Source organism: Lemur catta, chromosome 8 (genome assembly GCF_020740605.2).
Source record: "Lemur catta isolate mLemCat1 chromosome 8, mLemCat1.pri, whole genome shotgun sequence".
In the NCBI taxonomy this organism is placed as follows: Eukaryota; Metazoa; Chordata; class Mammalia; order Primates; family Lemuridae; genus Lemur; species Lemur catta.
Genome location: NC_059135.1, coordinates 6,914,300 through 6,928,670, shown reverse-complemented (window position 1 = coordinate 6,928,670; position 14,371 = coordinate 6,914,300). Strand labels below are relative to the sequence as shown.

At 61.1% G+C, this 14,371-nt stretch overlaps 1 protein-coding gene across 4 annotated transcripts in view; it reads left to right on the top strand.

The window, feature by feature from the left end:
* The window catches only part of DIS3L2 (DIS3 like 3'-5' exoribonuclease 2), a 307,510-nt gene extending 293,450 nt beyond the window's left edge, over positions 1-14,060 (top strand). For all 4 annotated transcript variants that reach the window (XM_045559637.1, XM_045559638.1, XM_045559640.1 and 1 more), the window contains 7 exons: positions 7,469-7,652; positions 8,342-8,428; positions 10,870-11,017; positions 11,360-11,490; positions 11,612-11,716; positions 12,891-12,992; positions 13,569-14,060. In XM_045559637.1, the coding sequence (XP_045415593.1) occupies positions 7,469-7,652; positions 8,342-8,428; positions 10,870-11,017; positions 11,360-11,490; positions 11,612-11,716; positions 12,891-12,992; positions 13,569-13,721 (910 nt within the window). In that variant the 3' untranslated portion in view covers positions 13,722-14,060. The remainder of the gene's footprint in view (positions 1-7,468; positions 7,653-8,341; positions 8,429-10,869; positions 11,018-11,359; positions 11,491-11,611; positions 11,717-12,890; positions 12,993-13,568) is intronic.
* Positions 14,061-14,371: the final 311 nt, after the last annotated feature.

The window sequence follows — 14,371 nt, the reverse complement described above, 5'->3', positions numbered from 1 at the left end:
GATGTTGCGTAGAACTAAGCCCTGTGGCCCCCAGGATGCTGTAAGGAAGCAGCGTGTGCCGACCATGGCCCACCCTTCCTGTGGGGATCACGGTCAGGACAGATGGCTTGTGGGCACCGTGCAGGGCCCTCCTCAGGGCCCGCTCAGACATGTCTCCTCATCACCCCCCACACCACCCAGGCCTCCCACCTGTGAGCTCACTGGCTCACCCTCAGGATGCGACCTCAGGCCTCCTCCCTGAAGAGCCCCTTCCTCTTCCTCTTCCTCCTCCTCCCCCACATGCTGCTGGCTCCCCCTGAGGAGCTTCTCTGCCTTTGGGATCCTTCAAACAGCAACCAGGAACCATGTACAGAGGTCCCTCACCCTCCCCTCAGGCGAACTCGAGCCTCCTTCACTGGGAACTGTGGGGAGAGTTGTCCACACTCAGCAGCCTCCCTCCTTCCGTCGTCCTGGCTTTCTGAGTCAGCTTCCCCAGCCCCACCGCCATTGCTGCTTGCTCCTACTGGCCGAATCCAAGGGCCCTTAGCAAGCCCCTCCTCCTCTTTGCAGCAGCATTTGCGCTGGGGACCACCTGCTCAGCTCCACCTTTGCCCTCCTCCCCCGCCACAGCTGCTGCTCCAGCCCCTCACGCTGGCTCCCTCCCGCACACCTCTGTTGCCTCTGGCCCTGCTCTCCCTTCTGGCCCTCAGCTGCTGCTTGCAAGCCTTAGGCAGCTCAGCTTTCTTTTCTCCTTTCCTTTCTCTCCATTTTGCAAATGAAAGTTTTCATCCTAACTGCGCCCTGCCTCTGGTCCCTGCCTCCAACCCTTACTGCATCCTTCTTAAAGTTCCTTTGCAATGTCCATCCCTTGTCCTTAAGTCCCCACACCCCTCCCGTGTCTCCCCCTGGTGCAGCCTTCCCTTGATGCCTCAATTTCCAAGCGTGCCTGATTTTTTTTTTTTTGCCTCCTCCACGCCTTTGCTATTTCATCCCTTTTGTGTAAAATATCTCTGTCCTCCTTGCCATCTCTTGGAATTAATCTTGCACTTGTGGGCACACCTCCCCCGTGGGAGCTCCTAGAGGGCAGGACCAAGGCCCTCTGGTGGCAGCAGTGCCCGGACATCACTGAGGCAACAGGGCCTCGAGGGCACACTGACCGCTGCTTGGGGAGTTGTGCGACTTGGGGCCAGTCCCTTTCCTTTTCACACGTTAGGCTTTGCCCCTCACAGAAAAGGGTGAAAACACTCTATGCTGCAGGTGTACGGAAAAGGCTGGGCGCCAGGCTGCACCCGCGCCTCCGTAGAGCAGTTAGACTACAGCAGCAGCTCAGAAGAGGCTTGAGGATGAAAAGAGAGCGAATAGGGAAACACAAATGCCAGGCTCTGAAGGGCGAGGCCTGCAGCTCTGGGTTGTTTGAATACCTTGCCACCGTCCTGTCTGAGGTGCAGGGTGGTGCTCCGTAGCCCCGTGGTGAATGGGGAGGAAAGAGCCAGAAACGGCCCTGGCTGCCTCTGGCCCTGGTTGGGAACAAGCTCACTCAGGCAGAGGTTGACCTTATCAATGCGCCTGGCAGCAAGTGTCAAGGTCAGAAGCAGATGGCTAAGGGCTGTGTGCCATGCAGAAAGGGGCACTGGGGACAGGGACCCAGCCCTTCTGACTCCCGAACTAGAGCCTGGTGTGCCCCATCCTAGGAGTCCTTCATTCTGCACAGATGCACTGAGTACTTGCACTGGGACTGGAGCCCATGACACATGACACGGGGGCGGGAAGAGATACAGCCCTTGATCACAGAGGCCATCACAGTCCTGTAGGGCTAAGTGCCAGGATGGGGCACCATGAAGCACTTCCAGGAGCCCCTCACACTGCCCTCCCAGAGGGAGCGACAGCCGAGAAACAGATGGGAGAAGAGTGGCCCAGGACTCTAGGCCCCAGGACAGCAGCAAGAAGGGCCACAAAACTCCATGTGGCTAGGGTGTGCAGGACAGGGGACAGGACAGGTGACAGTGGAGAAGGGAGAGGTGATCCTAGGACATATGATCTCATTCCCCAGGAGTTGGAACTGTCCTGAGGACAGTGGGAGATGCTGAGGGCCTTTAGGCAGGAGAGGGATGTGACCAGATTTGGTACAAAAAAACATGGAGTAGAGCATGACTAGAAGTAGGCAAGCCAGTTGGTAACGAAGTATGTCCTGTGATTTTTAAAAAAAAGAGAGAGAGATGGAGGTCTGGACAAGGGTGGTAGACTTGTGGTGGGTGGACAAGAGAAGCTTCCAGAAACCTTGCTATGTGTTTAGCCCAAGTCCTAGAGATGGAGCACCCAGGCCAGTCATACCATACTATATGCGATAATGTAATTATTTAAGGCCAGGCACTTACACATTACATCCCTATTTTTCAGGTAAGCAAATTAAGATTCAAAGAGGGTAAGAAATTTGTCTGAAATCACACAGCTAGGGAGTGGCAGCGCTGGGATTGTGGGCACGCTGCTGAATGGTGACCCCTGTCTCTTTGCCTCTCCTGGTGGCCTGGCCTGTGCACACGGGACACAGGAAGGAGGCAGGATCGGGAGAGGTAAAGGGCAGAAACCTAACCCCAGGACACCCTGCACCCCAACCACACCAACAGAGGACTTTCCTAGCTGCAGACATACCAGGTCCTGACTAACAAAACAGAGCCACCGTCCCCTAGGTAAGCAGAGAGACATTCGTGCCCAGTTGCTTGGCAGTTGTGAAAGAAAGCGTTGCTCAGAAAGGGCAGATGTTTTGGCCTATGTCTGTCACCCACTCTCTGAGCCCGCTAGGGCGAGAGCAGGCTTTCTCAGACATCACCCTTTAAGACATGACAGAAACATCCTCAGGTAGCAGGAATGCTGCCCCCACCAGCCCCCTCCTGTAACAAAGGATGTCTTGTGATTTAAAAAAAAAAAAGAGCCTCAGCATGTAAATGTATATTTACATTTCATCTGTGTGTGGCATTAACACACTTTGGGAAGCGCTGCTCTAGCCCACTGTCACCTTGCAGCGTGGGGTATGTGTATGTTGTGTGGAGGTGTCTCAGGCCTTTCCCTACTCTCTGCCATGGCGGGTGAGGGGCTCGCTGACTGCTCTCTGGGACATGGAGCCCCGCACCTGTCCCTCTCCTGCCCCTCCTGCACCCTGGAGGCCCAGACCAGGTAGGAGGGTGCTGCGAATGAGCACGGAGGAGCTCAGGTCCTGGCCCTGCAGCCATCCGTCACAGCGCGGCCCGGCCCCAGACCTCCAGAGTAGTGGGGCCCCGTGGAGCCCAGCTCCAGATGCTCAGCAGATGCCAGGCTGGGACCGAGGCCCCGTCTCCGAGGGCTTGGCTTGCTGTTCTGGAAGGTGATCCTGGCTGGCAGCCACTCCCGAGCCCCTAGTACAGCAATTGTCAGGCAGTGGCTGAGTCCCAGCTCGTGCCTCCCCAGCAAGGCCCAGTGATCTCATGCCTGGGCGATGCTGTGGCTGGGGGAGCAGATGGCCTGCATAGGGCAGGTGCCCGGAGCAGGGGACAATGCTGAGGCCAGGGCAAGGGGCAGTGCTCTGTCTCCTCAAGCAGCCCTGAGGCACACGCTGCCCTCTTTGGGCTTCCCATACCCCAGGGTGTGGAGTTTGCTCTCAGAGGCCCCTCCTGACCATCCAGAAGAGCTTGGGGCATCGTCGAAGCTTGGCTGCTGGGTCTATGCACGCGGCCTTTCCCCCACCCCCAGGAGAGGGAGGAGACCCAGGATAGGGGCTTGGGACAGGGTCAGCTACGGAGCCCCCTCGGTGGCCCTGCAGGCCCTCAGGACCTGTGCCTCTCCCTGGCTGATGAAGCCCTCAGCCCAGGCCTAGCTTGTGGCTAAGGAAGGAACACAGAGGGGGAGCCCAGGGACCCTGGGACCTCAGGGCACAGGGCTGGACTTTATACACTGGAGGACTCCTTCCTGCCCAGAAGTCCCTGGGTTCTAAGCTTGTGCTGCCACGTCCCAGGTCCTGCAGGAGGAAGGTGCCGGGGGCCCCCTGCTGGCTGATGCAGGGAATGGATGAAGCAGCGTCCGCTGTGGAGCCCCGTGAGGGGGACCTCATGCTGGCCCCAGATGAGGGTGGTGACACTGCCTCCCCCCACCCCACCCCTGCACTTCCCACCTCCCTTCTCTGTCCTTGGTGCCTGGGCCCACTATTGACAGTGCATCCTGCACTTAGCGGAACTCTGGCTGCTGGTGGCTCAGCTTGGCCTTGGCCGTCCAGGTCCCTGACTCCACTGCAGACCCACCTTCTGACCCCCTGCAGACATGACTGCCAGAGCCCTCGCCAGGCCCTGCCTCTGCTCACCTCTGCTCAGCGGCCTGGCTCTCTGCTCTCCCTCTGCCACCTGTAGTGTGAGAAAGATTTGAGGATAGGATTTGGGGAAATAGTCCCTACAGCTGTCCTAGAGCACTAATGAGCCTTGTCTGCGCTCAGAGAATCAGGACTTCCTGCTGTGCCATCCCTGTATTCGGTGACTTGACGTTTGTCTGGGTTAATGGTCGATGTCACCCAATGTGCTTGGCCAGAGTTCCACAGGTGCTTTCCTACTCCCAGCCCAGGAAGGAGCTGCAGAGGGATATGGAGACCCAGTCACACCTGGGGACCTGGCCCAGGTCGGGCTCTGCATCCGCACCTTCACAGGCTCTATGTGCAAGGTTACCAAGAGTGCACTTGTTTTCCTCTGAGGAGACCAAGGGTGACTTGTGGGTCTGTGCTATGGTCCGGTGAGGACAAGTAGCAGAGTCACTGGAGAAGCAGCTTGCCTGGATCTGGTTTGCCGCCCTGGGGCTCCCAGCTCAGCCCCACCCCCTCCCTGTCCCTTCCCTTCCATTCTTGTCCTTGTCCTTACTGAAGATCATGAGAGATGAGGCGGGAGAGCCCCTGCAGGAACTGGGAGCAGGAGGGTGGCCCAGCCCAGTTCCTGGCCCTGTGGGCTGGGCTGTTGGGGGACAGGCCAGAGCGCCCAGCGCAGCCTTGTTCCTTCACCCGGCCTGCCTGGTGGCGCTCCTTAGCCTTCGGCTTCCCCGAAAGCCTGCTATGGGGCCATGCTGCCCCCTGCCGGCCGCACTGAGAAATGCAGCACAGGGTCAGCCTTGGGGTTGACCGTGCTCCCTCTTCGCCCAAGCCCCCAGCTGGGCTGGAGACCAGGAGCAGAGTTGGTGCTCCCTGCCCACAAGGATACCCGGCTGCATGGGGAGGAAAGTCTAGAACCGTGCCTGGCACAAAGTAGTCTTTGTTGAGTGAGTTGACGAAGCATGAACGTGGGCATCTGAAGCATCTTGGTGATGATGGTGCGACCAGGGTCACAGAATACATCCCATGAGACATTTCTTGAGCAGGAACTGGGACTCCTCTTGGGTTGACATGATCTAAATGTGAAAATCAAATAAGAAGGGTCCTGTGGTGTGAGGCAGGACGTGGCGACCCAAGAGCAGCAAGGAAAGGGGCAAGGGAGGGGCATCGCTGGCAGGGATGGGGATCATAGGGCACCTGGGGAAGAACCCAGGCTGGCCATGTGGGGGCAGGTGGGATGAGGTGAGAGCAGCACCTGTCACTTGAGGGACGTGGCCACCCCGGCACTGGGTCTGTCCTTCAACATGTGAATTTCCATCTGCTGCAGGACAGCCATGTGATCAGCTGCCACTGTCACCCCGTCCTACATTTGAGAATAAGCAGGCTGGGATGAGGTCTGTGACATGGTCAAGGTCCCACAGCAGAAGGATTTGAACGTGGGCTTAGCAGCCTTGGTGGTTGGTACAGGTCCTTGAACCCAAGGGTTTTCAGTGGTTAGTTACGTGTACAAGGACACGTGAAGGGGAGGGCTGCAGGGTGGCCACTTAAAAGGCTATTTCTGCAACCCAGGGGAGCTGGGAAGCTCCTCCTTCCACATGCTGGTTTCTTGTGTGGTCAAAGGGTCAGGTAAGGCCTGTTCTTCGAGGTCATGTGCCCCAGCTGTAACCCTGCTCTGCTGTGGGCTGTGAGCAGTGGGCCAGCCCACAGCACTCCCTGCAAACAAGGGGCCAGGCGTGCAGGGCTGGTGCCAAACCTCCCCAGGAATGGGCCCGCCCCCAGCCCTTCCTCTGGTGCCTGCCCTGCTCAGGCATTTCCTAGGCCTTGTCCTGTGCAGAGGGCTCCCCTGGGCGGACAGGGGTGCTCTCAGAACAGCCTGCGGGCCCAGGCCGGGTGGAAGACTGCACGTGCGGGTGCTCTCTCTCTCGCCGTGCTGCCTTTCTCTCCAAGAGCTTGGCGATGACAATGGCTAGGCTGACCCCACAGCACCGCCCACACCTCCAGGAAGGAGAAGTTCCATCCCAGGTCTCTGGCTGCTGCCAGGCCAACAGGAGCTTCCTTGCTGCCCACTCCTGCTCCGGGGGAGAATCTCGGGGTTCGGCCTGGAGCCTGGGGAAGGCAAGGAGGGCAGAATCTCTCAAGCTGGATGAGGCCTTATAGCCCATGTCTCCCTCCCTGAGGGGCAGCTTTCCCCACATGGGGGTCCTGGTCACCATGGCACCAGGTCACGCCCAAGTCCACCCTCAGAGGCTTTGTCCCATGTGCACGTGTGTGATCCACTTGTCCCAGCACGGGTCAGGGAAAGCAGCGCGTGGCCCACTGCCCCAGCTTTGGCCTGGGAGGGTGGGGAGGTGCTAACCTGGGGGCTGTGTGATGGCCGTTCCCCTTTGCCTGCTCCTGCTCTGGGGACGCACTTCCTCCATCTCCCGTCGGCCCCTGCTCCTCCACCCTGGGCCTTGGCACATGTTGGTCCTTTCACTGGAGCCATGTCCATTCAATCTGATGGTTCAATCTAGTTCTACCTAAATAAAGCAAAACTAGAATGACTCTCTGGTGTTTGGACACACTGACCACATGTTTGCAGTGCCCTCAAATTGAGGGTTTTCCCGTGTGATGTCTCTGACCCTCCTGTTCATCCTTAGAAACCTTAGTTGGGCAGCTTCTCTCCTACAAGACACAGTCCCCAGGCAGAAAGGGCACCCAGCACTGCTGGGAATGGGGAGTCCTCGGTCTGCAGTGCTGCAGCCCCCCAGGGAGCCCTCTGAGCAGGGCTGGGCTGGGCCCTCTGCGTTCCTGTGGCCTGGGCTGCCTCTGAGGGCTCGGGGAGGCTGGTCTTCCACAGAAACCTCTGTTAAGCACCTTCTCTGGGCTGGGCTGGCTGCTGGGGTCTGGAGCTGCAGCGGGGAATTAGGCAGACGCTGTCCAGGAGCCCCTGCCCAGTGAGCTCACGACTTAGGAGACAATGGCAGTGTAGACGGATGAGTACAGGGGAGGGCATGGGGGTGAGAGTGAAGGGGCATTGGCCGGAGGAAGGCAGCAGATTTGGGGGCTGGGAGGTCAGGCTTAAGCTAAGACCTGAAGGGTGCAAGAGGGCCAGCTGCAGGGAGCGTGGGAAGGCCTGCACAGTGCCATTGCAGAAGCCCAGCGTCCCCTCCCGTCCCGGCCCACCCTCTGCAGGCTCGTGGAGGAGTTCATGCTCTTGGCCAACATGGCAGTGGCCCACAAGGTCTACCGCGCCTTCCCCGAGCAGGCCCTGCTACGCCGGCACCCCCCACCCCAGACGAAGATGCTCAGTGACCTAGTGGAATTCTGCGAACAGATGGGGCTGCCCATGGACTTCAGCTCCGCAGGAGCCCTCAATGTGAGTGCTGGCCGGGTAAGGGGAGGCCCTGCTTGAGGGAAAGAAAAGAAAGGCCTGGAAGGTGGTCTACATCCTCTCCTTCCCACCATGGTCCCTCGACTTCAGCCATGTCTCCCCCTGCAGGGGAGGAGAGAGGCCTTGGGGGAAAGGCCCCCTGTGCGTCTCAGGGGCCCTGATAGCAGGGCTGCTTCCTCACTGGGACTGGGTCATGGGGACCCTGCAGGGTTACCAGTGGGCCAGGGGTCCTGTGGCCAGCAAAGACCGGGTCTTGGGCCCAGAGGCTTTCAGCATGAGGGCTGGAATTGTAGGAATGCAGGGAATGTTGTGCTAAGAGCTTTCCTGTGCTCATGGCCTGGAGCTAAGCCTCATGGGCTGGGAAACCCCTGGCGTGGGCTCTGATCCCACAGGAAGGAGACTCTTCGCAGGCATGCTCTGAGCCTGGGAGGGGCAGAGAGCTGCCTTAGGTTGGAGAGCTGGACCCCAGGCTGTCCAGGCCAGCCAGCTAGACATGGAAGGGACTGACCTCACGCCCAGTATCTCACCCTCCCCGTAGCCATCTGGGGGGAGCTGGGCCCTATGCTGACCATTCCCCCTGGTCTGGGTATTAGATGGTCAGCAGGTGACAGGGCCCCAGAGCCTTTCCCCGAGTCTGATCACATATCACACAGGTTTCTGGGATTTGCTTCTAGAAAAGTCTGACCAAAACATTTGGAGGTGACAAGTACTCACTGGCCCGGAAGGAGGTGCTCACCAACATGTGCTCCCGGCCCATGCAGGTAAGGAGGGGCCTAGCCTCCATCCTCCCCTGGTCCCAGGAGCACCTGGGCCAGACCTGCGACTTCCACACCTCCACGTGCACACAGCCACCAGCATTCCTGCTGTGCGCTGGGGCCAGGCTGGGGGGAGGGGGGAGAGGAGCACTCCTGGGCTGGGAGTGGGGGCCACTCCCAGGCAGAACCGAGGACAGGTGTGATCTGGGTCCCCTGCTCAGACTGGCTGTGGGCTGCCTGCTCTGCAGCCCTGTGTAAAGGGCTACTCGGATCTCGTCTTTGGCTGGGATTCTGGAGAAGAGAGAGGGTCGTCTCACGTGGCGGCCAGCCCCAGGGAGCACTCCTCGGCCTCCATGCCCACCTCTACAGTCCAGGCTGACTCTGCCCTGGCCATCATGGGAGAGAAGAGGAGCCAGCCAGGGGCCTGGGGCGGTGCCTGCAGGCAGGTGGCAGCTTGTGGGTGGACAGGCGGGCTTGCTCCCGGCTGCCTGTGCAGCTCCCGAGGCTGAGCATCAGCCCCTGGGGGGCCGAGCATCCTGGGAACAGGAGCCTCCCCTGCGGACTGTCAGGTCTGCAAGAGCTGAGGATGCTGACAGGTGAGCTCTGGGCCTGCCCAGCCCAGGACAGTGACAGGCCATTTTTCAGGGGCTCAGCCACTCAGCAGATTCAATCTGCTCAAGAGAAGCAGGTGGCTTCAGCTGACCTCAGCTGACTTATCTTCTGACAACTCAAGCTCTGTAGGAATGGAGCCATCGGGGCCCACGGCAGAGGGGGCTGTGCCGTGCATGCTGGACCCCACCTGCCCTGCACTCCAGTTGCTCCAGGCCAGCCTGGCAGAGAGGAACAGCAGCCCCTGGGTCCCAGAACTGCCCCCTGGCCATGCCCTACAGGGCCTCCGCCCTGTGTCCTAGCTCCTAAAGCCATGCACCTCCAAGGTCAAAACACCCCAGAGGTCCACGGAAAGGAGCCCTCTCCTGGTGTCTCCTGGCCTTACCTGCCCGTGACCTCAGAGGCACCCTTGCCTGGGGATGGGATGGCAGAGACGGGCTGGACTCCCTGGGATGCTCCTGCTCGCTCAGCCCAGGAATTGGGGTGGGGACAGGACAGGGCAGGGGCAGCAACAGCAGTGAGCACAAAATAGGATGGGTGCCTCGTCCCACATGAGCTGCTGAACAGGACACCCAGGCTGTCCTGGGGACAGCTGGTCCCTGTGGGAAAGCCTTGGTCCCCACCCTTCCCACCCTACCCAGAGACACCTCCACCGGCCAGGAGGAAGCAGGGCCCTTTGTCCTCCTCACCCCAGGTCATCTGGGGAGCTGGGCCACACTGCTGATAACAAAGCCAAAATGTGGCTCAAATCGAAGGCCATGAACCCCCTCCACTTGGCCCTGACATACCCCAGAACCCAGCAGGGGCTGGAAGGGAAGTGGAGGTCAGGAGCCAATCCGGTCCCCGCCAGCTCCAGGGCCCGTGTGCGGAGTAACTGGAGCCGGCTGTCCGCCTGGCCAAGTGCACGGGAGGCCATGGGTGTGCGAGGGAGCGAGCAAGCGAGTGAACACACAGGGCTGGGATCTTGGCCCTCGGGCCAGGAACCTGTTCACTTGCTCCTGGCAGCAGTGTGGCCTTGGCTCCCAGCTCTGCATGCAGGGGGACTGCAGGGCAAGCAGCATCAGGAGCTGTGGCCCTGGCTCTGGGCCGGACTGTGCTGGGTGGGCCCTAGAGAGGCTCAGCCTCTGTTCCTGCCCCAGTCCTGACCCCTGCCCTGCAGAGGGGCCTTTTCCACTCAGACGTGTGTGTGGGCCCTGGGAGGGTCAGGAGGTGGGGACAAGAAGGACAGAGGCTGGTGGCTGGGAACAGCCTCCTTTGGCTAGTGTAGGGTAGAGTCCTGGGGGGCACATGGTCCGGGTGCCAGCATGGCTTCAGCTGGGCAGGAACAGGGCCAGAGGGGCTGAAGGCAGCCCTGACCACATGTGAGCTCGGGCCTGAGAGGAGGGCCAGGCACACATGTGGCTTTGGGCAGGGGCTCTGCAGCCCAGCCCTACTCACCCACCTCCCATTCCGGCCAGAAGGGGCCTTGGGCGTTGGGCTTTGCCTCCTGGAACAAAAACCTGCACCCTCCCCAGCTTCTGCTTAAGCATCCAGAAGACAGCGTCCGCAGCCCCCGGTCCCGCATGGCCACACGCTTTGCCCAACTTCCTGAGCCCGAGTAGCCAGCCCAGCCCCGTCCTGGGATGTGCAAGCCAGAAACCATTCCCTCCTGCTTGTGCTCGGCAGTCACTCAGCGGCAGTGGGCCGTGGGAGGGTCAACTCCTGCCCAGCTGCCCCGAGATGCCAGCATGAGGCCCACCCCGCCTCAGGGGCCAGGCGGCCAGTGCAGCAGGTCTCTGAGGGGAAGAGGCCACCCAGCGGCCTGAGGATTCCCAGCACTGCTATCCCCACCCCCGCAGATGGCGCACTACTTCTGCTCAGGTCTGCTGCAGGACCGGGCGCAGTTCCGGCACTACGCCCTCAACGTGCCGCTGTACACGCACTTCACCTCTCCCATCCGCCGCTTCGCCGACGTCCTGGTGCACCGGCTCCTGGCTGCCGCTCTAGGTGAGGGGTGTGGTTCCAGCCAGGGTGAGCCTGTGCCAGCTCAGAGTCACCCACCATCAGAGTGGGTGGCCTGGTGGACGGAGGCAACTCTACTGTGACCATGGAGGTCAAGGTTGGGCTGCCCGAAGCACAGGGGACCTGGGCTGGAACGTCTCCATCTGTGCATGGTCCCGCCAAAGCTGCCTTGGGCTCCCCGCCAGCCCTGGGCACGGCCGACACCAGGTTGCTGACCATGCCGCTCTCTGCAGCACGGGGAGCTGGGCAGCAGCAGGCCTTCTCTGTTCCCGGGCCAGGGTGCCACGTGGCTCAGCCCCAGCCATGAGCCCGGCCCTGTCTTCCCAGGCTACAGGGAGAGACTGGATGTGGAGCCCGATGCCCTGCAGAAGCAGGCCGACCACTGCAACGACCGCCGCATGGTGTCCAAGCGCGTGCAGGAGCTCAGCACCGGCCTCTTCTTTGCCGTCCTTGTCAAGGTGAGCCCTCTCACCTGACACCCCTCACCCCCTTCTGTCCCCGCACCCCTCCTGGGTACCTGCTTGCCAGGAGCCCCAGACAGGCCTGGCAGATGCCACGGCTGCAGCTCTGTCCCTACAGGAGTGTGGGCCCCTGGAGTCGGAAGCCATGGTGATGGGCGTCCTGAACCAAGCTTTCGACGTGCTGGTGCTGCGCTACGGGGTGCAGAAGCGCATCTACTGCAACGTGAGTGGCCTGGCGGGAGCGTGGAGGCAGGTGTGAGCAGGCCAGGCTGTCCTGTCCACACCACGCTATACCACAGGGATACAGGCTATGGTGGGTCACACTCCACCCCACCCTCACTGTGGGCTACACTGGCCGGCGGTGGCGCAGGGTACAGAGCCCTGAGCCCATGCCCCTCCCCAGCACCAGGCCCGCCTTGTGGCCCCTGCCCGCTGGGGATGGGGGCCCCGGGCCCATGATCCGGCCTGGGCCTCCTCCCCATGGACCCAGGAAACCAGAGAACAGCCCCTTCAGGACCAGTACAGCATGGCAGGGCAGGCGGGCTTCGGGCCTGTGTTGAGAGGAACGTGGAGGGAGGAAAGGCCAGAGAATGGGCCATGGCCACTCTAGATGCTGTGACCCCTGAAGAGAAGGAGAAGAACTGTCCCTGCCTCCACTCCTAGCCTGGACAACTGTTTAATCACAGTTCTCTCCAAAGGGACTAGGGGGCCATCCCAACCCTGGCTCAGGGGCCTGGCTCCAGCCAGCCCTGCAGTCGGTCGCGAGGTCAGCACCTGGCCCTGCACTCAGCTTGAATTTCCTAACATCCAGAGTACTGGGGCAGTGCAGATCCCAGCACGTAGTTTGGAAGACGGGAGATCGTAAAATGGAGCAGGACAGGAGAGGGGGGACTGAGTCCAGCTGGAAACCCTCATGGTTCTTGTCCTGAAGCTCACCCAGCAGGACGGAAGTTCAGGTCCAGGGCAGCCCAGCCCTGCAGTCGGCCCAGCCCTCGACCTGCACTGACCGGCCAGCGCCAGCAGGGGGCGCAGCCATCCGCCCCTGTGGTGCTCAGTCCCTGGGGCCCCTTCAGTTCTCTCATCCCTGGGCCGACCCACGACCTGCCCCCCAAATAGCACACAGAGCCTCTGAACCTCCTCCCGTCCCAGCCCTTGGCACATGGTCATTCTCGGGTACTGCCTCAGCAGAAGGTGGCCTGGCAGGGCCTCCCTGACGCTGGCCAGAGGTGAGGGGCCAGGGTGGGGTCGTCCCCGTCTCCAGTCACGCAGTAGCACTGGGCTGGCGGGCGGCAGCTCCCTGCAGGGCAGGGCACAGGGCTGCCTCCAAGCCTGGGGCTCTCCAGGGTAGAAGTTGGGGGGTGCGGGGTGCAGCCTGAGGGCTGACGTGTGCTCCCCAGGCCCTGGCCCTGCGCTCCCACCACTTCCAGAAGGTGGGCAAGAAGCCAGAGCTGACGCTTGTCTGGGAGCCTGAGGACAGCGAGCAGGAGCCAGCGCAGCAGGTCAGACCCCACAGTGTCCCTGCCCCCATGTCTTGGCGAGCCCTGCTCCTGGTCCACAGGTGGCCCCTCCGCCCTCATCTGTCCCTCCGGGTGCCCCCAGCACTGCAGGCTGCGGGGTGGGGTTTCAGGGCCCCATACTGAGGTCCCCCCAGCACACCCACACCGCCTCCCGGAGCACCGTTTTCCCTCCCTTGGGGACACCCAGTGTGGGGAGAGGCGGGAGCTCTGCCTGTCCCACTAAAGCAGGGTTCCGACCTTTTGGGGTCCCGACCTTTTGGGGTCCCACTGAGAATCTGATGACAGCTGTGGACTTTACACCATGAAATAGTTTTCACGGGCGACACATTCCCACAGGCCAACCCGGCCACCCAGTTGTGTTTCCTGACACTTGCGAGCGCTCTCAGTGTGACAGGCAGGCGTGTCATCAGGCTCCCTAGTTCTCCCCAGACCCAGGGTGTCAGTCCTGGACAGGCTCCGGGACAGACTGGCAAGCACAGGCTGTGGGACTGGGCTGCAGGGACAGCCGATGGAGGCAGAGCTGGTCCTTGTCCCCTCACGACCCTGGCTCTACTGCAGGTCATCACCATCTTCAGCCTGGTGGAGGTGGTCCTGCGGGCAGAGACCACGGCCCTCAAGTACAGTGCTGTCCTGAAGCGGCCGGGCGCCCACAGCCTCCTGGGCCGGGAGGAGGAGGAGGAGGCGGCGTCCACTGAGGAGCCAGACGACTGAGGCCCAGGCGCCTGCCCCACCCTGCTGGCTTTCAGGAATAGGACCTGTTAACACCAAAGGGGATTTTTAATTTGGCTTTTATCAACTCAGGGGCTTGTTTTTATTTTTATTTTTGCATTGCATTTTATTTTTGCAGCTCAGTTTTTAACCGAACTGCAGGGGAGGGACTTGGAGCTAGACAGAAGGCTGAGGCCTGGCCAGCACTGACCCAAGCAGAGCGGGGCCCAGCTCCCCTGGCGGCCAGCCCCCCTCCTGCCTGGTGCCCACTGCCGTCTTCTGCCCAGGAAATGGGGGTTTTCAGAAAATCATTGTCATGGAATAAAATCAAGTGTGAACTGCTGTCTGGTGTGTGGGGCTCTGCTGGGAAGCCAGGCAGCAGGGTGCACCTTGTACCCAGGGCAGGGTCCCTGCTCAGGCTCCACCCCTTGGAGCTGAGCTGGGATCACCACCCGGAACCTTCCTGTCAGTTCCAGTGTGATTCAGGGCTGGCTGCGTGGCAGATTGATGCCAGAGTCTCATTCTGGCTGATTAAAACTGTAATTAGTATGCAGGACGGTGAGCTCACCCATCACCCTGACGCATGTGCCCGTGTCTAGCCTGCCCCCACTTCCTCTCCGCTGACAGCCCACGTGGCCCTGCAGGCGTGGGTC